At 48.4% G+C, this 22,819-nt stretch overlaps 1 protein-coding gene across 1 annotated transcript; it reads left to right on the top strand.

Annotated features, from left to right (window-relative positions):
• Positions 1-20,009: 20,009 nt before the first annotated feature.
• On the top strand, positions 20,010-22,819 carry PG994_009885 (uncharacterized protein; the record flags this gene model as incomplete). Its single annotated transcript, XM_066861294.1, is given in 4 exon segments — positions 20,010-20,573; positions 20,596-21,829; positions 21,840-22,243; positions 22,349-22,819. The coding sequence occupies 4 exon segments, from the start codon at positions 20,010-20,012 to the stop codon at positions 22,817-22,819; spliced, it is 2,673 nt and encodes an 890-aa protein (XP_066710404.1).

The following is a 22,819-nucleotide window of genomic DNA, read 5'->3' as shown; positions in this document are numbered from 1 at the left end:
TTTATGAGTGGGCTTCATGTAACCTTAGCATTTAGGGGACTTGCATGCATTTCGTATCCTGTAATGTATGTAGTATGGACAACCACCACCCGGAGCATGATAATTCAGCAATGCTGATCCATTGCCTTGTATCCCTTCACCGATTATGCACTGTAAGGGATGAGGTAATGAGAAGCGACGATAATGGGCTGATGAGGGAAGTGAAGTACCCCCATAGTCCGGCTGTACTGTGTTGAGTTGAGAGAGTGAGGGGTCCTCCCCAAAGGAGGCAGTACTACCACGTTAGAGATAGCATGCCTTTCTTCACCTTCGAACTCCAACCGTCAGCCTGTTATTGCTGCCACAAGACGGCGCAGCGGCTGCTCAAGCATTGGCATAACGCCAAAAACACACGCAGACACGGAAAGGGACTCGAACGGTCCAGCGAGGTCACCGTCCCCCCCTTTTCCTCCCGGGGTCTGGTCGCGCGTCTCGCCACAAACTCATGATGATATGCTGCAGTGCAGATGCTTTCCCATATGGCTACGACGGAACCCGACTGCTTGCGAAAGAAGCTGCGGTACACCCTCTAATCCTGTTTTGACATATGCATCAATCAAAAACCGTTCACTGTGTGTGCGTTTAAAGTCGGCGGCCGGGTAGATGCGTCAACCCCGAGCTTCAGCTTCGGCCCAAAGCTCAAAGCTCGAAGTGAGCAATTGGGGGGAGTGAAGTAGATATTCTACGTATCAAGTTGTGGACTCCGTACCGCCTGTCTTCCCAATAATCGCATGTTGCGTGCGTCAAGGCCAGTCGCTCAGTCACTGATCTTCGTTTGAGGCGAGGCGGAATGACGAAAAGCACGAGATCTTTCTCCTCTTCGCGACAGCTCGCCAATCTAGCGAGTTAAGATCATCAATCCGCCTTGCTCGTTATTGCCACCTGTTGTTGCCTTGCCCCTGTCATCCTCGAATGGTGTTTTGTTTACACTGATGATCCTTGGGTCATGGTTTGGTAGCGATGTGTGGTGGTAAGGGATAGCTCGAAGCTCCTGCCCATCTTACCCAGCCACTGCCCCTCCTTTCTGGCAGTCCGGAGTAAGCAGTGCGTGAATGCGGACAATTCCCAATTTTCATTGCTGGGTCAGTTCCTTTGGCATTGATTAAGTACTCTGGAAATGGTGTGCAGTAGCAGCAGCTCCTTCCTGCAATACTCCTGCCTGCATGATGGGAGCATGTGTGTGTGTGTTTTTGATGGGCAGTGAAAAAGCAGGCTTCTCACATGTTTTGTTTGGGGGGTTGCAGAGAGGAGGGGTGCACCAGAGATAACGGTGCAGCAGAGTGGCAGCCAATGGTGTTTGCCACATTGCATCTTGACGGGGAGAGAGGCTTTCGCTGCCTGCAGGAGGAGGGAGTGCAGAAGATGCGCAATCCTTGTTCTTGGCTTGCATGGCCATCCGCAATCCAGTCTCGGCCTATCGTATGATCCAGGCTAGCTGTGCCTCAAATATGAATTTTTCACTTCAGGGTCCTTGGGTATGCTGTGCGACGGGCGCTTCAGGGATTACCTCGCGTATTGATCGACTGATATACATAGATGGTTTATTGCGAACCCTCTCTTCTGTCATCTGTTAATCCTACGTATTTAGTATGCAGGTGGGCGAGAAAATCGGCTGTAGTTACCATACCGTATGCCAGACTATGACATCTGAGTGGTGTGAAAACCGCGGCTGACTCGGTTCGAGGACCGGAAGTCTTGGACTGCCAAGTCCCTTCGTGTCGTCTCCAACTTACTATCTTATTACCTCCCAGCCCCAACGACGGGCAATCAAAAGACGCGGCTAAACCCGCGCGCCATGAAACCGTCTGTCTTGTGATACCCCGAATGACTAAAGAGTAGCCACGGGACGACATTAACGCCAGGAGGTCCGGGGTTCTCGGATCCTCTAGCCATCGCGATCTCGCTCATTGTTTGATGGCACCACTACTCCCCGCACATGGCTATCCGGCTGGCTGGGCGGTGGCCGGCTCCGCATTGCTCAAGACGGCTAGCCAAACCGCCGCATCATATCACGCCATGATAATTCGCGATGGTTCCCAGAAGCAATGGTGATTCTGGGCGTCTGTATGGTGGACGATCCTCCACCTGTTCGTACACCAAATAAAGGGCACACAGGATGTCTACAGACTACGCGCTATGTGTACCACGCGAAAGTCGAACCCCTGTAGGGAGCTACTCAACACGGTTGTGGTCTCGGTCATGTTGTGGTCTCGGTGAGCCATGTATACATACTCAAGCCAAGAGACAGTGAACAGTTAGGATTGGCAGCTTAGCCGGCAACAACTCGAAGGAAATTGCAGAGGTTCCACCGCGTCAGCTACATACCTCCTACCGGCCAAGTCTCTGAAACACCGCAGCGGCAATATGGGTGAAGTCGAATGGGGTGAGTACCGCCTTGACCTATGCACCCCATTGCTTTGCCTTGATTGCCTTACCCCGAGGCCGGTGTAGTAGCTTCGGGCGCGAAGGTGGTAAACTCCTCCATTTATGGAGGAGAACTGGTTGCCCACAGGTCTCAGGATTACCAAGCTGTGTCGTCATTCGACACCCATTGGGCTGGTTTTGCTATGGGTGGTCTGATCTGGGGTGCATCGAGCTAGCCACCTCACTCATCCTCCTACCTAGCAGCACCCTTAAAAAAGAATCGCGAATGGTGATGGTGCATGAGTAGCAGCTAAAACACCTGCGCAAAGTCGTGCACAGCGTGTAGCACCGGTTCCACAGCGCCTTGTTTGGAAGAGTAGCTACGGGGTGAAGCTCTGCACACCATTCAAGTGCCAACGTAGCCACCAGCTCTGGCGTAACAGATAAGGGTCTCGGTCGCGAATACCCAGACGCACCCCATATTCCAGAGGCGGAGTGCATGGTAGCACAGCATGACGAGATGCCTTGTCCTGTCACGAAGACAGGTTCAGCACGACGCAACCTCCATAGGGAGTCCGTAAGCAGTACCGTCGAGTGTCTTCTCTGGGGCTATCGACCCTTAGAGCAGTTGTACATCGTTAGGGGCGGGACGACAACATGCGTGCGTCTTTTTGTCCATGATCTTGCGAGACGCGCATCTGTAGTTCATCATGCACTCACTGGAGACTACATATGTCCATCCCGCATGCATGGTGATGCGCCCAGTCATTTCATGTTGGGCTAGACTTGACTGATGCCATAGCGATAGCTATATCACATGAAGAGTTCTGACCGTGGATGCCCGAAGAATAGCAAGGCTCAACCCGACTTAGAGACTTCGGTGCTAGTTGATAGGGGTAACATTGAGGCATGTAGTCGCAGGACCCGTATAACCAAACAGCTCTGGGTTATAATGATGCCACTAAGGTTATCTTTCGTTGGAGTATACGCGCAGATCCTTGACATAGACAGCTGTCGTTGGTCAGGCCCAGGACGCGCCTTGGAGATCCCAAAGCAAGGATCAGCAATAGGTACCGTCTCAGCGACGAACTCTGTCAGAAGGGAGAGGATCGCCTATGTGCTGCTCTACAGGTTAGCTGTCCTACTAGATTCGGCAATTCCTGAGGTGTCGCAGCACCAACAGCATCAAGCTCCAGGCAAGGAAGGGAAGATGTGCGGGGTGATACATTCCCTTGCCTGCTACCCCAGAGTCCTGAACCTAACGCAGAAGCATCCGTGGGATTGCATGCAGTAGCAGCGAGCGACATCTCATACTCACCGCTTGTTTGCCATTGGACATATAGGTAGCAAACCTAGCCATATTGATAGGGATGCCAAGAAAGAAGGACTTCCGGTTTCTTCGTAAGCACACAAACTCAAAAGTCTAGAGTGCATCTCTAGTCTGATCACCTGACGAAGGTAAGCTGCGGTCTCGCGCTGACGGGCGTTGTTCCAGAATCAAGCCAGCCTCCGGGAGACGTAGACGGAGAGAAAAGAAGGAATGGCTTCGTGTAACCAAGGAGAGTGAGTACGCAGAGATGCTGTGTGCGTGTGCGTGTCGTGCGTGCGTGCTGTACGTCTTGGACTTGCGTGAACGGAGTGGAACCTCGGGTTGTTCTTGCGCACCGTCTCAGTCGAGTCTCCGGCATCCCTTGGGCACGAAAAGTGTATGCCGACGATCCTTTGCGATCAAACTTCATATCGAATATTGTGATTCTGAGGGATATGCAGTCGGGTCACGAGGCTCTTCCAAACCAAGATTTTGGTAGTCGGTAAAGACAAACATTTGCGTTGTTGTGTTAGATTGTCTCTGAACACTGGCCTAAGCCTTGCAGCTAAGACACACATTTACAGGTGCCCACTATCAAAAACCACATGGCCCAACCAACTGCCAGCTAGCCTTGCCCGTGTGGCCACTGCGTTCCAGGAGCGACCAGTTTTATGGAAAATTGAACATTGAACAGATGAAGCCAGCCAGCAAGCCATGAGGAAACCTTCTCGACGAGGGCAACGAATCCAATGTGAACCAGATTGGCGGTATCGCTCCCTGGCGTAGTCTCGTCTTCTCCGGTTTCACCAGTTGTACCTGTCAGCAGTCGTGCACACTGTGCCTACAACGAGCGCGATGTACCGAGACCAGCCACGCAGCTTGTCCGAGCGACGACACACGCCCGCCACAGTCTCGTCCTCCCCGTAAATCAAGGACATCCAAGGACTAGGAAAGAAAGCCAAGGCAGCCGTGAGACGTTATCAATCTCCCATGATCAAGACAGGTAGTCCGGTAAGCAGCCTCAACGAGGAGGCGAGCGCATTTACGTATCACGGAAACCGGCAAGAGGTAAGCAACTTGGCAAGTAAGACGAACCACACACACAACATCGATGGAATTGTTGAGATTCTTTCTCACCGCCCTATCAAATCACGAATCGAAAAGGTGTAGGTGTACATGCGTCACTTCTGCTCTACTTGGAAGATGGAAGCAGTACTGCGCGATGTAGCAGAGTCAGCAAGCAAGCAACATCGGAAAGTTGGGTTATGCCATAAAAGTAGCATGGGATTTACAACTTCTCCAGGATGCCTGATAACCACTCGAACTTCCAGAATAAGAAACGCGCCCTTTCGCAATGCACCAACTTTCTGTTACGACTAGAATGTACATATGGATATGGATCTCTTTCCCTGTCCATCTTTCAAGGGCCTGTCAGATTGACGGGCTGGGGTTGCGAAGGCAGCATATGCTCTAGCGGGCTCGCTTTAGCGCCCCGGAGGGGCTGAGGGGCACTGTTAACCTGCCCTGTGGGTAAGCTGAAAGGGAGCTAACAAGCCAGGCCTGACAGGCCCTGCTAGCAGCTTTTTTCTCGCGTGTGGCTCGCTTATGTATTACCTGGGACAGACAACTGGAGCTCTTGGGTGCCCGGGGGCCCCATTGTGGTCCTGCCACCTGTACTCTCCCCCCCCCAGAGCACAAGTTCGTGGCTCCTCTCGATCTGATGCGAAATGCCCGATGGCTGGCGCCGGCGGATCCCATCATGACGTCACTCCCCGGGCTGTGGGAATTGGGCAGCGCTCTCTCTCTTCATCTCATTTCACATTACGGAGCGCAAACGAGGCTATTCCGAGACGGCATTGGTGCTCATTTATGAGAGGGCAGAAGGAAGGAAAAATAATTCCTACCGAGCGGAGGATCAAGGAATGTCCTACTTGACAGGAGATTGGTCGTGATTCAATCATGAGTATTAGAGTCATCATCTTCTTTTTGCTTACTTGACACACATAGCAGTAAGAAACCGGGAACGGCTTCCGCAATGGCATTGCTTGACCGCCAGTGTTTGCCTTTCGCGACTATGGATCAAGGGATTAGGAGCACAGACGCAAGTTATATAAGCCCCGTAGGAAATCGACGATGGTGTTGGTTTCCTAACTACCGGTAGGTGATATCATCTTAATAGATTAACATATGTATAACAAAATAGGTAGGTTAGTAGAAGAAGAGAGCCCACTCGTCTCCGCCATGCGAAATAATGCAGAAAAGCTAGTTTCGTGATCCACGATACTGGATGATGGGGCTTCGGGGTCCGCAGCAGACCTTTTTTTGCCCATGGAGAAGAGGACACCTGGATGATGGAGAAAGAGGCACAGGATCGCGGGGATCGTCTTTGTCGGGGAAGCTATCGTCTCCCTGATTCATACAGTGCGCGCGCGCATGGTGTAATGCGAGAAGACGAATCCATTCGGCGTCAATGCTGAGTGAGTTCAATGCTCCAACAAAATTGATCGTATCTCGAAGAGACGCAGCAGGCAACAAGCAAGGAATAAAAACTCCTCCAAATTGGTCCGAGTTCACCAACTAGCGGGAAGTTCCCTTTCCTGGCGGGCTCGGAGCCCGGGTGGTCAATGATCTTCAGGTACGGGCATGTTCCTTACTCACGTAGTAGCATTTTCCCATGCGTGAAAAATATGCTGCTGCTGCTGCTGCTACTGCTGCGAGTAGTACGCCGAGGGCTTGTCGCGGCAGCACAGCCAAAAACAAAAACCTTTCACAGGGATTAGTATCCTGTTGAGTTGAGAAAAAGCCCATGGCCATGTCGATTGTCGATGAAAGTCCTAAAGCGCTCTAGGTCGACGACATTTTAGACCCCTGCCGTATAATCTGCTCTAATAAGCGGGATTGTATTTCGTTGCACTCCACTGCTCCCAATCCAGAAGTGTTGAGCGTCGATCGCCAGAGGGGCCGCCCGGAGATACCACCAATGGGCTCACCCATGTATGCTCCATTTCAGTAGTTTCCGAGGCAATCATATCCACCGCTGCGCAACATCGTCCCCGACGGCGCCGGTGGAGGTAGACGTGCTTCGCGAGAACCTCAAGAGTGTGTACTGTGCCGCTCCCGAAAGCCATGTGCTCATTATGCACTTACCTATATTACCTATTCGTGTACGCAAGCTTTCACATTACCTGGCGCCAATCATCCCTCACCAACTGTTTTGGGCAGGTGAGAGATAAACGCGCCGAATACAGATTTCGGCAGCGATAGATAGATAGCAGTAGGGTGACGAGTGTATGTGTGAACGGTGCCGAGTTCCTCTGAGACTTTTTCCAGCTTGGACGTGTGTGTGTAAGACAGACTAGGAACGGGTTGCCTGATTCGTCCACGGCCGGTTCATCATGATGTTTCAGACGCATAACAACAAAAATATGAAGGAGGAGGTATTATCAACGCCGAGAGACATGAGCCGCGCGAAACCGCAAGCGACTTACTTTCCTTGAACGTTGGCAAGAAGAAGGGAGGACGTTTGACCTGAGTGGCACGCTTGTGTGTTCAAATTTGTAGGTAGGTGGTAGCGACGGTGGTGGTGATGATAACGTGTATATGCCTCGTCTCGCCGTTGTTTCCTACTGCCGCCGCCGGTCTGGTTGTGGTATTAATAATAACAAAAAGATTGATATCTATGCATGAAACCAGGTTGATTGGCCTTCCTTAGGCCATCATTGGCCGCCGGCAGGGCAAGGGGGTTAACATGAAGTCAGTGTCGTGCAGCAAGTACAGGGTGTGTGGTGGTGTGGGAAAGGTTTCTGCAGGTGGTGGTGGGCGGGCAAGGGGACCAGACCAAAGATGGCAATCCTTGCCAACGCCGTCAAATAAGGGCAAAGTAACAGTCCTGTAGCAAGCAGATGTCAAAATCCCACAAGGTAAAAAAAAGGCCATGGGCCGGTAAACTTCACGATGGTGGGGATGCGGCCTGAGGTCCGAAGGTGATTCCCCCTCTTCCTCCGAACGACGAACGATCAGGATCTGAAGACCATGGGCCATGGCCGGTTACTTGAGAGACCCATTGGTTATTGTTTCACAGACGCGGCCGTTGCTGGACCTGGCCCGTCGATCATCGGTTTGAGCCTCCTCGCATTTGTGTTGGGGATTTGATGATGGACATGGGTATGCTATTTATTGCGCGCGCATGTCTCCATTCGCAATCGACTCAGTCAGGTACGGTGTCAGGCCAGTAAAAGTTCACCAGTATGCGTTTGATGTGCGTCTAGTAGGTAGGGATGTTCGGTGATGGTTGCGGCATGACCGGTTCGAAGGCGGTATATGCTTTCTTCTACCTTCTTCTATCGTTCCTTCGCTGGGAGTTAGTGCAGCAGTAAACAGCATATGTATGGAAGCAGGTAACTATGTGGTCGCGGGCAACGTGACATGACCTGCACCTACAGCAGCAGCAATAGCAATATTCCGAGTCTTGGAACGATTCCGCAGCGTTCCAAGCGTCGCAGTTGAGGCAAAAACGTAAAGCAGCCTAAACTCAACCTTCTCGTCGCTCTTCCCGATGCACCAGAATTGTCTTTCTTGGCGGATGGGGGCAACCATTAAGCAGGCACTCACATCATATTTGGATATTTCGACGTTGATACATACATGATACCAGCCCATCATCGTACAGGCTTCGAAAGATGACGGAAAGGGAATGACGAAATGCGGACCCGTTACGATGTGCTAATGTACACCCCCAGCGAACACATACTGCATACGTCTGCTGGATGGATGAGGGTGTGAGATCTTTGTTGGGAGTGCATAGATACGAGCTGCGAGCCACAGCTTACTGATATCGGAGAGGCAGGAGGCGAAGCGAAAGAGGCGAACGGTGAAGATGCCAGTAATGTGGTCGGTTGCGTCGCAGTGAGGCCAATCTGTTGAAGTTTATCTTGTATGGAGGTGAGGGGCTAGCAAAAGACAAGCTACAGGGGTTGGCAGCACACCAAAAACAAGGAGCTTGGGCCATTGCCAAGAGCCTTGGGTATAATAAGTTCCGATATGATCTTTGTCTTATGCAATCGCTTGACCAATGCTCAATCCGTCGCACGCACTGTGGTTTTTTTTATCTATTAGCGGCCCCAAACTGAGTACAGTGCATCTGAGTCCCCTGTGTCCATTTGGTACAACCTGCTAATGCTGGATGGACTTGGAGGAGCATGCAATTGATAGTACGACTAGCAACGATAGATAATGATGTACGGATATACAAGTGTGTACTTGTGTTTATACGTAGGCGTCTATTCATCGGTAAGTTCAAGAGCTTACTCTGCATTTTGGGGAAATGTCATCTCATGTCAAGTGCGCGGCGTATCTTGTTGTTGGGCGAATTCTAGAAGCCATAAGGCTGTGATCGGCTCGAATTTAACGCTATTATATAAATGTAACCACCCTTTAAAGGTAATCGTTAAATTAAGAGCGTTATATTTATTTTAATAATAAATTTAATTTAATTTAATAAGTTATAATATAATAAGTTATAATATAATAAGTTAAAAAAAATTATTAATTAATATAAGATATATTACTTTAATAAACTTTTTAATATTTATAAATTTATTAATTAATTTATATATATTAGCTTATAATATATTATAACGAGCTATTATTAATTAGTTTAAATATATATAAAGTTTATTTTTAAAGTTATTTAAATTATATTATTATTAACATTAAAATTATATAAAACGTATATATAATTATTTTATAATTAATATATTATTTTAAAAGTTATATTAAATTTAAAGCTATAGTTCTTTATAATTATATTAATATAATTAATATTATATATATATATAATTTTAAAATTAATAACGTAATAAAAAAAGCTAAATCTTATAAAATATATTTATAATTATATATTAATAAATATTATAAGTAATAACGTGGTTTATCACTAAGTTAATTATATTATTAAGTCGGCCACTCTTTTTTTCGATTTATATAATTAAAATTTAATACGTAGTTTCTTTATAACTATAATATCGATTTAATCGAAAAAAGATTATATCGTTTTAATAATTTAAACGACGCGAGAAGGTCCGAATCGAATTAGCTAAAAAGCTGCTGCGAAAGTGTACGACGTCCTCCGAGCTACTCTAGGCGACCGACTCCACGGTATTAAATCTCGACGCGAAATCCGATATTTATAATATAAATTAAATTTAATTAAAAAAGAAGTGCTTCGTAATTATATAATTAATTTAAATACTCGAAAAATTCTTCTTAATATTAATATTATAAAAAATATAGCTAATTCTTTTTAAAATCGCGCGGCGGCGACCGCGTCGACAAGTACTAGGTTAAACGCTTTATCGACCGTAACCCGGACTTTAAAACTTAAATAAACCGTTAATATAATTATTAAAAAGCTCTTTATATTAAATTAAGTGTTATTTTCGACTAGTTCGCGCTAATCGTGAATATTAAAACTAAATACGATATTTTAAATAAAAATATATAAAATTTTAATAAAACCGGCTTTATAATAAATATAATCGAGTTAATACTCGTTATAATACGCTTCGATTATTATAAAAAATTTAAGTTAGTTTAGTTTAATAATTAAGAATAATTAACGGCTATTAAATATATTAATTCGTAAAACTAATATATTTCGCCGTTTTTAATCGTTTAAAATTAATATTACTTCGTAAACTAATTTTCGTAAATACGACTTACTAATCGATTAAGTAATTAAACCGACTTTTAACGACTAAATTAATAACGAAACAAGCTTAAATTAAATTCGATACTTTAATAAATATATTAAAGCGCGAATAAAAGGCTTTTATCGCCTCTTAATTTTAAACGGTTACGAAAGCTATATTTTAACTAAATTCGAAGAATATTATAAAAATAACGATATTATTACGCTTAATATACCTCCCTACTTTTCTTACTTACTTTAACCTTTAAATATAGCATTTTATTCGTTATTTAAGCGTATTTATTTAAGAAATTAAACTATTTATTAAAGCGCTAATAAATTATATTATGAAGTTAAAATCTTTTATCGCTTTTAAAGCCGTGTATTTTATTATTTTTATAAAAATTAATATTAAATTTAAATAACGTATCTAGCTTAATACTTTACTACTCGAATAAAATAATTAATAAATTAAATATACGTTTTCGAACGCTTATACTTAACTCGTCGCGTTTAGGGACGATTAGTACTTATAAGCCTTAAACGTTACTTAAATTTTAATAAATAATTAAACACTTTATTTATTAAAAGAGCTTTTCGATATTAATTTTAATAAATTAAATAAAGAAAAATATATATATAATAATATGTAAAATAACTCTTATAAAAAGTTAAACACGTACTTTATAAAAGGCTAATTTAATACCTTTTAAACACCGGAGAGTTAAAAAATCGCGCGTTTAGTTTAAAAGAGCCCTTATTATATAGGAATCTTAAAAGTTATAAGACGAGAAGGTAAAAGGGAAGCGTCTAGCGATTAATAAATACGGAACAAGGGGTTTATTAAAGCGGAGGGCGACCGGTAGAAAGCGTTATAAATATCTACGGCGAGATAAGTTATAATACGAGAATATATAAAAAGGTTCTAAAATTAAATAACGAATTAAATAAAGAGTAATTTTAATTAATTTAAAGTATTAAAATTAAATTAATTTATATAAAAGTAATAAAATATAAAATAAAGTAGTTAATTTAATAATATAATTAACTTAGTAATAAACTACGTTATAAATAATTAAAACTTATTAATTTATATTTCTTTATATTATAAAGCTAGTTTTATTTAATAAAAGCTACGAAATTTCGACGGCGATATATATAAATTAAATTAATTAAACTAAAGAAAAAAACTTATTTAAAGTAATATATAATAATAGTTAAAGTAAAGGTTAAATTAATTAATATAACTTTAATCTTTTATTAAATCTTTATTAAAGCTTCGATTAATTTAATTAATAAAATAAATGTGTTAGTGAGATTATTTAATATAACTACTTTTTTTTTTTTTTTTTTTTAAAAAAAAAAACGCGCCTCGAGCTTTTTCTTTATTATTTATTAAGTTAATTCCTTATTACGTATATTCGGTACTTCAGCTGATCCCTGCAGCTAATAAAGTAGAGAATTGAATTTACTGCTATGGCGTTAAATTCGGGCCGATCACAGCCTAAGAGCAAATCTAGGCTTTCTGCGTGTGCTTTGGGGCGCTTGGCTTAGGTAAGACACAGGTTTTGCGCTCTCGTGGCAGCCCAGTCATGGCGAAGAAGAAGAACTGAACCCCTCGTGTTCAACGGTCTCGGTGGTACAAACAAGGAAAAGGAAAAAAAGACGATAAAAGAAGAAGAAAATTTTGGTCCAAGTGTTACCCTTTTCATCGTGCAACTATGGCCTGATTGGCGCAGCTCTCCTGTTTTCGACCTTTCGAGGCGGCTGCTCGGCCATGCCAGCCAATGGCCCTGCTAATGAAAAACCTGTTCCGTTTAGTTCCTCAAACAAATACCATATTCGTGTGTATTTATCTCACTTTTCTTCATGATCTGAGGTTGTTTCGAAGCGTGTTGTTGCGCGTTGAGTGTTGGCTTGGCTGGTGTGTGTGCGTGGTGGGAATGATGGATGTGTGCACGCATTCGCTGTCGCAGTTTCTTGATCTGGCGTTTCGCTGTATGCTTACTCTTGCATATGTATATCTCCCCCAGATTAGCAACTATCTCAGCAGTGATTCCTGCCGATCTCAGCGAAAACTGTCGTCGTTGACGAAATATTGGTGGATGATGTCGTACTCTGCTGTATATATTGTGCATTGTGCCACTACTACAACGGGCTTAGACCATCGTCGCCGAGTGTATGTGTGCCCTACCGACTCCGTAGGTATGTAGCGAATCATACACGTAGAAGGAAAAGGCACATCCATCGGTTGGTCGTAGCTAAACCAATCCCATACCTGGACGGACGAACAAGAAGGGGATTGTCGGGTTGGCGAAGCAGAGACCATTCATTCTCGTCGCAGGACCCTGTTTTTCATCTTGGATGATGCAAACAGAACGACATCGAGTTCCGACACGGCAATCTACATGTGCATGTGTGCCTGTGTCCTGACAGGTCGAAATTCCCTGCAGCATCATCTCATCAGAGCGACAGCCTATCACCTATCATTGCCTCACCTCGCACACCCTGCAAAACCCGAAAAGGCTGGCCGGTGTCGGAACGGCTGGCTGATAACGCTATTTTGCTCGCGACGATAGGAAATACATCAAACTTGGCTGCAGAATCGTCTGCCTGTCGGACGGCTGAAGAACACCTTCCAGTTGATATTGGTCATGTAATTTCGAGCGACAATACGCAGTCCATCCTTTGTGAAGTCGTTGCGCATCTTTCTCTCCCCACCAGCCAGGACGGAAAATGCTTGTGGCTCCTCTTACTAAAAATGTGATGGGTGGAGCCTTCGTGGACAGTGGGGAGCATGATAGTGGACGACGGGCAGACGGGGGTTGCTTGGCCTGATGCGACGAGGGGCATGGATTTGGGAAATCGGGCGGTCTAGACACTCACCCAATCCAGTGCGGATCGGCGCCCGGCAAATGGTTGTTGTGTATGTCTCGCATCTCTCAAGATAAACACCGCCGCATCCGGAGGGGAGATTCTGGATGCTGCTTGAAGTGTGTGATATTACTTGATTATGGAGGTAGCGAAGTGGCATGATGAGACGTATCCGAGGAGGCGTTATCCGAAGCCACCTTCCTCAATTTATCCGAGAGATGTAAAGATGACGCCAGCCCATCTGTCGATCGGTGGCTTACTGCTTGTAGAAGCGAACCAGAAGAAAGCGGCCTGAGAAATCTCCTGGAAGACTTGACGAGAGCCTCATGTCAGATAGGTGTGTCCGACGTTCGAGTTTTCGCGTTCATACTGACCTGACACTGACTTGTGGCTCATTCTTATCAGCTTTGTGTGTTAGTCAATACCCGACACAGAATGGCCTGAGGATGGGATGGGGCTTGGGGGCTAAGCAAGGGGCAAGGGTTGGCGTAAGCGCCACCTCCCACCGCCGGAGCGCAGGGGGGGTTTTGACGAATCAGGGCCGACCGTTGCGCTATCATGAATGTTGCATTCCGGCACCGCGGGTTCGCTTTCGAGATAGTCCAAGCGTCAGGAAAGGGAAAGTCGGCAATACACTATCGCTGCCAGACCAGACCGGTCGTCTTGTCGGGGCGGGAAGAAGAAAGGGGGGTGTGGACAGTGTGTGTGTGTGTGCGCAAGACTCCATCCTTCTTCTTCTTCTTCTTCTTGTTAGTCAAGAGAATACGGAGTAATAGCATGTTTAATTCAAAACGCCCCTGTTCGGCGATAAGTCCAGCTGAAAGTCAAAATGGATGGCGGCAGGCGGTGGGTTTTCGCTTAGGTCGTCCTGTCTCGAAGGAGCAATGCTTCGCCGCCTGGGTTTGATACTGAGTCTGGTCTGTCTCTAACTCTCTAGGTGGGTTGCGGCGCCGAATGTCAGTCATTGTTTGACTAAATGTCCCCCATCGCCATCGCTTCGCGGGGAGAATGTTTCTGTAGATTTGTCAACCAGGCGAGGCAATGGGGAATATCATATCGTTCGTACCCACAAGAGCGAGACAGTGAACAACAGACTGTGCGGCCATGCCAGACATGAGATACGGTAACCCCATCCGGGGCTCTCATTGGCTGATAACGAACAGCCCTGGGTGGCTCTATTGCTCCAGGATTTCCCAGTTCGCAGACTCTGGAGTGCTGTCTGGAGTTTTGTTTGGAGTAAAGGTCCCGACTCCCGAGACATTGTGTGCGCGCAATAGACTGCTTGGTCTCCACCCACGCCGAGCCGAGTCTGCAAAGACAATCCTTGGCCAACTGCAAGGTTAAGTCAGGCAGTCCTGTTCTGGATGAGGCAGAGGCAGCATATGAATTGCCCTTGCTGCATGCTCTCCATATCCTCTCCATACAGTACATACCTACCTTAGCTCATGTGACGGTCTGGCGTGATTGATATGATTCGCATGGAGAAAGTGGGAACGCTGGGCGAATGTCTTGTTGCCTGTAAAGACACGATAGCGGTCCTTTCTATGCTACGGTGGAGTACTCCGGGCCGGGTAACATGTTGTCGAATCGGAGGATTTTCGAGGGACTACTGACTCGCCAACATCAGGCGATACGACGCGACGTCCATCTGGCCTCAAGAATGCCATATCGACAGGCGGTGTTTCATGTCTTAGTTCAGATGGTCACGGATTGGGTTCGAAATTGGTCAGTGACAAGATGCCAAATTTGGTCAAGTCGACATGGGATTTGACAGTCTAACCTACGGGATATGAATATGCATATGCAGTCTACTAGATACATACTACTACATAGCATCAACTTAAGCACTCGATTTTCCGTTCTTCTTCCTCTTCCGTCTGATATTTCGTGACGGGCGTCTTCACACCGACGTTTGAGAGTCGGTGCGCGTGGGCACGCCTGGCGCAAACTCAAAACACCATAGTGCAGATACCGGACAGGTTCTGGGCTGCGATATGCGCGATATGTAGTCACGTTAGTGCCGAATGTGCAGAATGGCATGTACGGGGCACGCCAAATCCCATCCATAGCAGCTGGGGAAGTCATGTAAGGGGACCCTCAATGATTGAATGTCCAAGTAAGAAAAGCCGGGGCTCCCCTCTCCGAGCCGGGGAGATGGCATACCCGACGATGTTCGGCGCTTACATCTGCATGCACCCAGATCGTAGCGGCCGGGGGGCTTGAAGGCTTGAAGCTTTCAGCATTAGGCTTTCCTGTCTCGCCACTCGACGACGCCCATTAGACGACAAAAAACTCACCGCACACGGTCAATGCCGTTAAGAAAAACAGTCCCCTTTAACGGAGGCTGTTTGAAGATATAGCTCGCATTTGATAGAAGGATGGGACGGATAGGGACTGGGCCTGGCGGACTAGCTGGAGCGAAGTGGGAGGTGGGAGTTGGGAACGGCAACTGACGATAACATCTTTAACAGGATTCCCAGAAAGAGTGACAGATAGACAGCTCTGCATCGGCCATGACATGAATATGAGAAAAAGGGTTTCTTGGCGGAATGCATATTGCCAGAAGACTGTTGAAACTCTAACCGCATACAAAACGATTGACATTGACATTGCATCAGGCGATTCTGCCATGAAGCCAAAATGAAATAAACTGCGGATTTATTATCGCACAGTGTGCGCACGTATGAGCCTAGCAATTGTCGCCTCAGATACGGACTTCACAAAGCTCGCGTCCAAGGTGATAATCATCAAAATTCGTTGGGTATGCCATGTTGGATGGCGCGGCCTACTGTGATCATCGTGTTACGCAGTGCCATATTATGTACTGTTGATATACGACTGTTGTTGTTTAAGACCTATCAATGAACTCCGGCCTGCTTTTGAGATTCGGACATGGCGTGAGAAAATGGACCCCCTTGCTCGGCGGGGATCGTCGACAGGGGGCAAGACTTCTCCGACCCTGTAGAAATGCAGTATTGTTTGTTATTGGCGGCTGTCGAACTGCATATGGGGAATCAATTGCCCAATGTCCATACGGCAGGTAATAGACCTGACTGGGGCAAGCAGAAACGAAGCCATCGTGTGCTCCAATGGGGGGTTTTCTTCTGGGGATTAGCAGACTCAAGACTGGTGCCATTCCTTGTTGCACTACGACGTCATCATCGTGCGTGTCGTGCAGCTGGATCAAAACGGCAAATAATAGACCACGCTGCCACAGGGGCCCCCTGTAGGCTACTTGGTAAATTTAGTACGGTCTCCGCGGCCCTCTTTCTGGCCCTCGCTCTCTGTATATGCAAACTTATCCACAGAGAGCACGGGCAGGCAGGCTAGCGATTCGATGGACGGCCTGTTAGCAACAGAGAGAGCAGAGAGACAAGAAACAGAGACAGAATTGAAAAGTCGAGACTCCATTCTCTAGTCCGTCCGTCTCGTCTCTACATAAATCATCCCCACCCAGTTGCATTGCATAGAAGAGTTGCCCGCAAATACGTACGCATCCACGACGCATGTCGACATGTTGATGGTTCAGGCATCAAATGGGGGTTTTCGCATACGATCGGTTGACAGAGAGTTCCCTTCTATTGATGCAGACGCACACATCGTTGGTCACAAGAACCGCGACCAAATAAGCGAAGGAACATGATGCCTCCCCCCGGACAATGTTTCGAAGATAATAGCGAATGATCAGCGATACGGCTAGAAATTCTTGATGAGGCTCATTGTCCATTCTCCATCAGGGCCCGGGCGCGCGTTACAGTGCACAGGCAGTGAGTTATGGTTTTTCTTGGGTTTGACATTGGTAGAGGGTAAAGAGAGAGACAGAGAGCTGGGGAGCTAGGCAGGGAAGACGATTGCAGGGTTGTCACTGGCCTTTCGAAACACAATACCCAGCAATTGTTGATGAATCGAAGGATTCCGCTCGTTGCATCGCAGGCTAACTCAGTAGGGAATCTTCCCGTGTAGCTTAACTTGGCTAATAACATGACGAGAGGTGAGATTAAACGATCAAGCAGACCAATTGACAATTATCGAACAGGACAAAAAGGTCCGCTGCGTAACAGAGTGAGAAGGAAAAAAAAGCCACTGCGCCTCTCTTCTGTCCGTTCTCGCATGATTCTCCCGGTACCTTGCCTACCTCTTCCTCCTGGCCTTAATCGCAGTTAAATTGATACTTTATCCGACTTGCCACAGACCAGAGGGCGAGGGAGAAACCTGGCTGTGATAACCAAGCCCATCTGCCAACGATTCCAACTAACTACGTAACATATCCATCGCCGTGGAAAAAGGAGATGGTATCTTTGGTAGCCGTAAGCCCGTCCGCAGTAGCGTAATAAGCGTTGGCTGCTGGGCTCCTCCTGTCTGAATGTAGGCAAACCGGTCAACGCCATAATTCTCAGGTATACAGTGTCGATGGCGCCAACAAATACACGGCTGGGTGGGAGTGGGACCGCCTGCGCTTGAAGCTGCTTCTGCTTCCACCCACGCCCCAGCCAACACCCCCAGTCAGTGGCTCTCCCGCAGTAGCAGCACCCAGCCAGCAGCCTGGCAGCAGAAGCGTCTCCAGTTCTGCTCCAGGCCCACCCCCATCCCATCCCATCATTTTCACATCCATCCCTTGAAAAAACAAAAGTCGACTCATTCTGCACTCAGTCTGCAGTCTGTCTGTGTGAACCACACCCATGTTCGCTCACTCATACCCCCCCCCCCCTTGGCCTTGGTCTGGGACGCGAGCTGCAACTAAACAAGTACACTACCACCACAAATACCACCAGCCTGCACTGCAACACCTGCTAACGCCCTAGGCCCTTAGCGCCTCCCTCCCCCATTGGTTGTATGCTCGACCCCCATCCCAGGTAGTGCAGCGCACCACGGAGCGTGTGTCAGTGACTTGGGCCGGTACCTACACCCCCAAACGATAAATTCATTTTCGCTCACCTCACCGGGGGCGTGTGTCTCTTTTTTCTCTCTCTCTCTCTGTGTCCATTTCCCTGCTGCAGGCATTCAGTCCTATCTTTTTCTGACCCCATCCCCTGCAAAGTCAGGACGAGCGAGACGGGGGGTGGCCCATTCATTCAAAACCAACTCGTATCTCTGCCCCAACCATTATTAAACTAGCCCTTCACCTGCCAACCCACCTCCTCCTCCATCCCCAGTTGCTTTTTGCAACATCGCTCTAATCCCACCATCCCAAGAGAACAGCAGCTTCTCATTGTCGTGGAATATCTGGAAGATTGTTATATCTTCTCAAGATAACCCTTCAAGCGTGCGTGTGGATTTCTTCTTCCTCAAGGTCAACCGACACCTTACCCGCAACCGTACAGACCGAGACCCGAGAGAACCCGTGTGGTCTTGTTTTCACACAATCTGGAGAGAGAAAAGACCGAGAAAGGAAAAAAAAAAAACCTGGAGAACGGACCGATTCAACCCCATTACATCAACAACCACAACTTTGGTCGACTCATTCACCTTCCAATACTTCGACCTGACCCGTCGTCGTCGCTATCATTCGTGTTGCTGCTCTGCTGCATTCCTCCCCTTCCGTGGACTCATTGATTTGGCTTTCCCGGTTGGACTACTTTTGAGTCTAAATCCTCTTTTTCGATTGTGACTCAGGAGAAAGGAAGTGCGAGACGCCCAAAATTTATTTAGGTTAGACAAAGGACAACGGCTCCGACGCAATCTCTTCGCAGCCAGCCCGAAAAAAAAATCAAGAGCCCCCCGGCCTGTGCCCAGACTCTTGATTTTGACAGTCCTTCATTGTCACCCGTCTAGCTCCTCTTGCTTCCTGATCGTCCATATCGCCAGCCGATTCACTTCGACGGCATACATGTCCGGAGCATCAGCGAACGAGCCGATTCTGCTTTCTTGCATAGCAGCAGCCCGGCTTAGCTCCTTGGACCTCTCGAACAATTTTCTCACTTTCTGTTTCCGTTCGGCACAGTTCCTGGGACTTGTACGAACTTGCTCACTTCAGGTTGCATGACGACCTAGTTTCCGCCTACCTTCTCGCTCGGCTCTTGTCTGTATCTTCAGATAACCTGCCAGCACTCCCGCTCCTCTTGGACTACTTGGGATCTTATTTGCATTGTTGCTGGAATATTGCCTCTGCATCTACCTTGTCCCCTCGAGAGACTGACCTATCCACCTTCACTTGGCTGGCAATCACTGCGTCGCCTACGACAGTCCGCCCGCGTCCTTGTACGTTTCAACACCACTTTTGATTGTAAGTCTGCCGCTTTTCCTGCAATTTCTGCCCTTTGTTTCCAAATCCCCCGAATTCCCAACAGCCACAGCACAATCTGGTTCGATACCACAGCAAACACAACAGCACGTGGGTTGGATCAAGAGGGAGAGAGGAGAATTGCCATTTTGGGATATTAGATGCGAGACATGGGGGCAACGGTCGACGGAATGACCACACTTCATTCCTGAGTCTTGTTACCTCTGACAACGCCACACGTCTCCAACATGTCTCTTGGCCAAACCAAACTCCATACCATTGCACATTCCACACTCCACGCTCCTCCCCGGATTCATATATTCATACGGAGTGTAAATACATGAAAACCCGCTGCCTGCCACGTCTTCCCATGTTTGATGGGGGGTTGAAGCCAATTGCCCCCAGCTGGGAAACGATCTGCTTGCTACGTTGGAGATTAAGTGGGGGAACGCACTTCCAACTGTTTAGACCATGGACACATGCGTCACTGCTATCATTCGTGTCGTTGAACAAAAATGCTAATCAATCCTTCCCTCGCAGCCGCCGGCCTTTACGAGTGCCCAGCAGTCGTTTCAACAGAAGGTGCCACCCACGTATCTTCCATCGATAATTGGTTCGAGACCTGGAGAAAACTGTTTCCTTGTCTGCCTCCCACCCGGCAAAGCCCTAAGAACAAAAGCAGCCCTACGTCGGACAACCGGCTTTCACCCTTCAGCCCACTACCTTTTTCTCTCCCTGGGCAACCCTCCACATCGGGAATGCCTTACACGCCGCCCTCGTACCGCTCTCCTGCGTCCTCAGCTCCCTCATCGCCAAGTGTCAGTCGGAGGTCCTCGATCCATGGCACAAGCCCCACCTCTCCGAGCACCCAGTCGAGGCCTTCGCTGCCTCGATCTGCCTCGTATTTGACCAAGCACAGACGAACACCCTCGGTGAGTGCTGGATCAGGAGCAGCATCCACCATCTCCGCCAATGGATCGACGCCGGATATTACACCACCCGGCACTTCGGATGACTTGAAGGGAATGGTGGACGCGGTAGCGATGGCGACTGCCGCAGCTCAGTTCAATGCTGGACCGGTACGGCAGTCCCCACCTCCAGTCACTGATGGTCGTTCTATGCCTGCCGGTGCCATCATCTCGCCGCCTGATTCCCAGAACTCGAGCGAAGATGAAGGGGCTGGTGGAGACGACGCCCGTGGTCGGGAAATTGAGAACTTGCAGGGAGCTACAGGATGCCATCAGTGCCATCCCGCAGCACCGAGAAAGCTCTCCCGACCGGACGCCTTCTCCGGGTGACTTGCTGGTTCTGCCCTCACAGATAGAAGAGATGACAGAGGGAGTCCAGCATCACAAAGCCCCGCCAGGCCACCGACGCATCTCTCATATGCGCTCCAATACAGAACCTAACATTTTCAAATCCAAGTCTGCAGATGCCACACCTACCGCATCGGAAGAGGACTCGGAAATCGACGAGCCTCCTCAAAAGCCTCAGATGGTGCGCAAGAAGTCGGGTGAACTTGTTCGGCCAGCGTTGAGACCTTCCTCGCAACGAAGACCGTCGAGTATGCCCGGCACCCCCACCTTCTCCAAAGCCGTCCACTTCGATTCGCACTTGGAGCATGTGCGGCATTTCCTGCAAGTCGACCGCCCGCTCGCCGTCAGCGCTGGGTCGTCGCCAGCAGATAACTACGAGAGCGATACCGAGTACCCCTTTAACATGGACAAGTCGACAACACGGTCGCCTCCCTTCGAGTGGGAGGTCGTCATCAACAACTTCCCCGCCGAGACCCCGCTCCGAAAAGCTATGCCCATACGGGTGGAGCGAATCTGGATGTCTCCGGACCAAAAGTCATTGCTTGGCTCCCTTGCGGTTGCCAACTTGGCGTTCCAAAAGTCGGTGGTCTGCCGTTTCACTTTCGACTACTGGAAGACCGTGTCCGAGGTGGGAGCCGAGTACGGCCACGAGATCCGACCTAGGGACACGGAGGCCGGCCACGACCGCTTCCAGTTCACCATCAAGCTCTCCGACTTTGCTAATCTCGAGGCGAAGACGCTCTACTTCTGCGTGCGATATAACGTTAACGGCCGCGAATACTGGGACAACAACAATGACTTGAACTTCCAGATTGATTTCCGCAAGAAGATGCTACCCCAGAACGGGAAGAAGAACTTCCAAGGTGCCAGCGTCAGACCATCCCACTCTCTGCCTCGCAGCAACCGACGCTCAAGCCCCTCGACAGCCCCGAGACCCAAGTCTTTACCTGCCAGCGTATTTGACGAGTTCAGCAGCGAGCACAAGATGTGGGACGACGGCCCTATCCATGAGTTCCTGGGTGAGGAGAGCCCCCATCCGCCTTAAGAGGACCTCCAAGTCTACGACCAACTTGCCAAGCGACAACCTGGCCAACAAGCTAGCGGCCCCTAGTGGCCTTGCGTTTGCCAACCGGTATGACTTTGGTGCTTCGTTGGATGCGGCCAAACAGGCCCAGAAGAGATCTGGCGGTAGCCCGCGTGGCAGCCCACGCAGTGATGGTCTTTATATGAAGCCTCACAAGAAGCCGTCATTCGGTCCCCCCATCCAAACCCAGGTGGCCAACTCGGCCGTCCAAGCCCCTCCCTCCCTGGCCAAGGTAGCAGCGCCGTCCGCTCCTGCGGCTCCTTCCCGGCTCTCTGGCCCTCCTGGATCTCCAGCCTCGGCCACAATCGCCTCTGCTTCGTATGAGGAGATTGTTAACAAATACTGCTTTGTACGTACTCCTGGACATCCTGTAGTCTAATGGTTCTCCTACTTCCCCGGATTCACGCCGCCTCCCAAGATGAAAGACATCGAACTAACATGAGCCATGTTCCAGTTCAATGGCTCTAAGCAGTCTAGTCCCCAGCCGAAGGATGGGACTCTGCGCAGTGCCCGATTCGACGGCGCCGGCGACGACTTGATGGCCAACCAGAGCTCGGATTCCAGCCTCGCCGGCAGCCCGATGATGGACAAGGCCCAGCACGGCGCACTGCGCTATGCTATCCACCAGAATCTGAACCCGTACTTCCAAAACACCCACGTGGCCATTGGGGCTTCACCGGCCGAGTCGCCCTTGAACGGCATACCCTCTGCTCTGCGTCAATCGTCAAGCCCGCCCGCTTCTGGCTCCTCGACAGTTCGACCGGCCTCGATCCCCGGGACCTTGTCCCCTCTAGCCGGTACGTCATCGTCGTCGTCGTCGGGCGGACTTGGTTTTGATGCCGTCCCATTCCACCATGCGCAGCAAATGTCGGATCGCTTCCCGTTTTCACCCGAGGCTCACGCTGCGACAGCGATTCGAGGATGA

Source organism: Apiospora phragmitis, assembly GCF_038363925.1.
Source record: "Apiospora phragmitis strain CBS 135458 chromosome Unknown utg000010l:1.0-9815664.0:1.0-9183399.0, whole genome shotgun sequence".
Classification (NCBI taxonomy): domain Eukaryota; kingdom Fungi; phylum Ascomycota; class Sordariomycetes; order Amphisphaeriales; family Apiosporaceae; genus Apiospora; species Apiospora phragmitis.
This window is presented reverse-complemented; position numbering and strand designations above follow the sequence as displayed.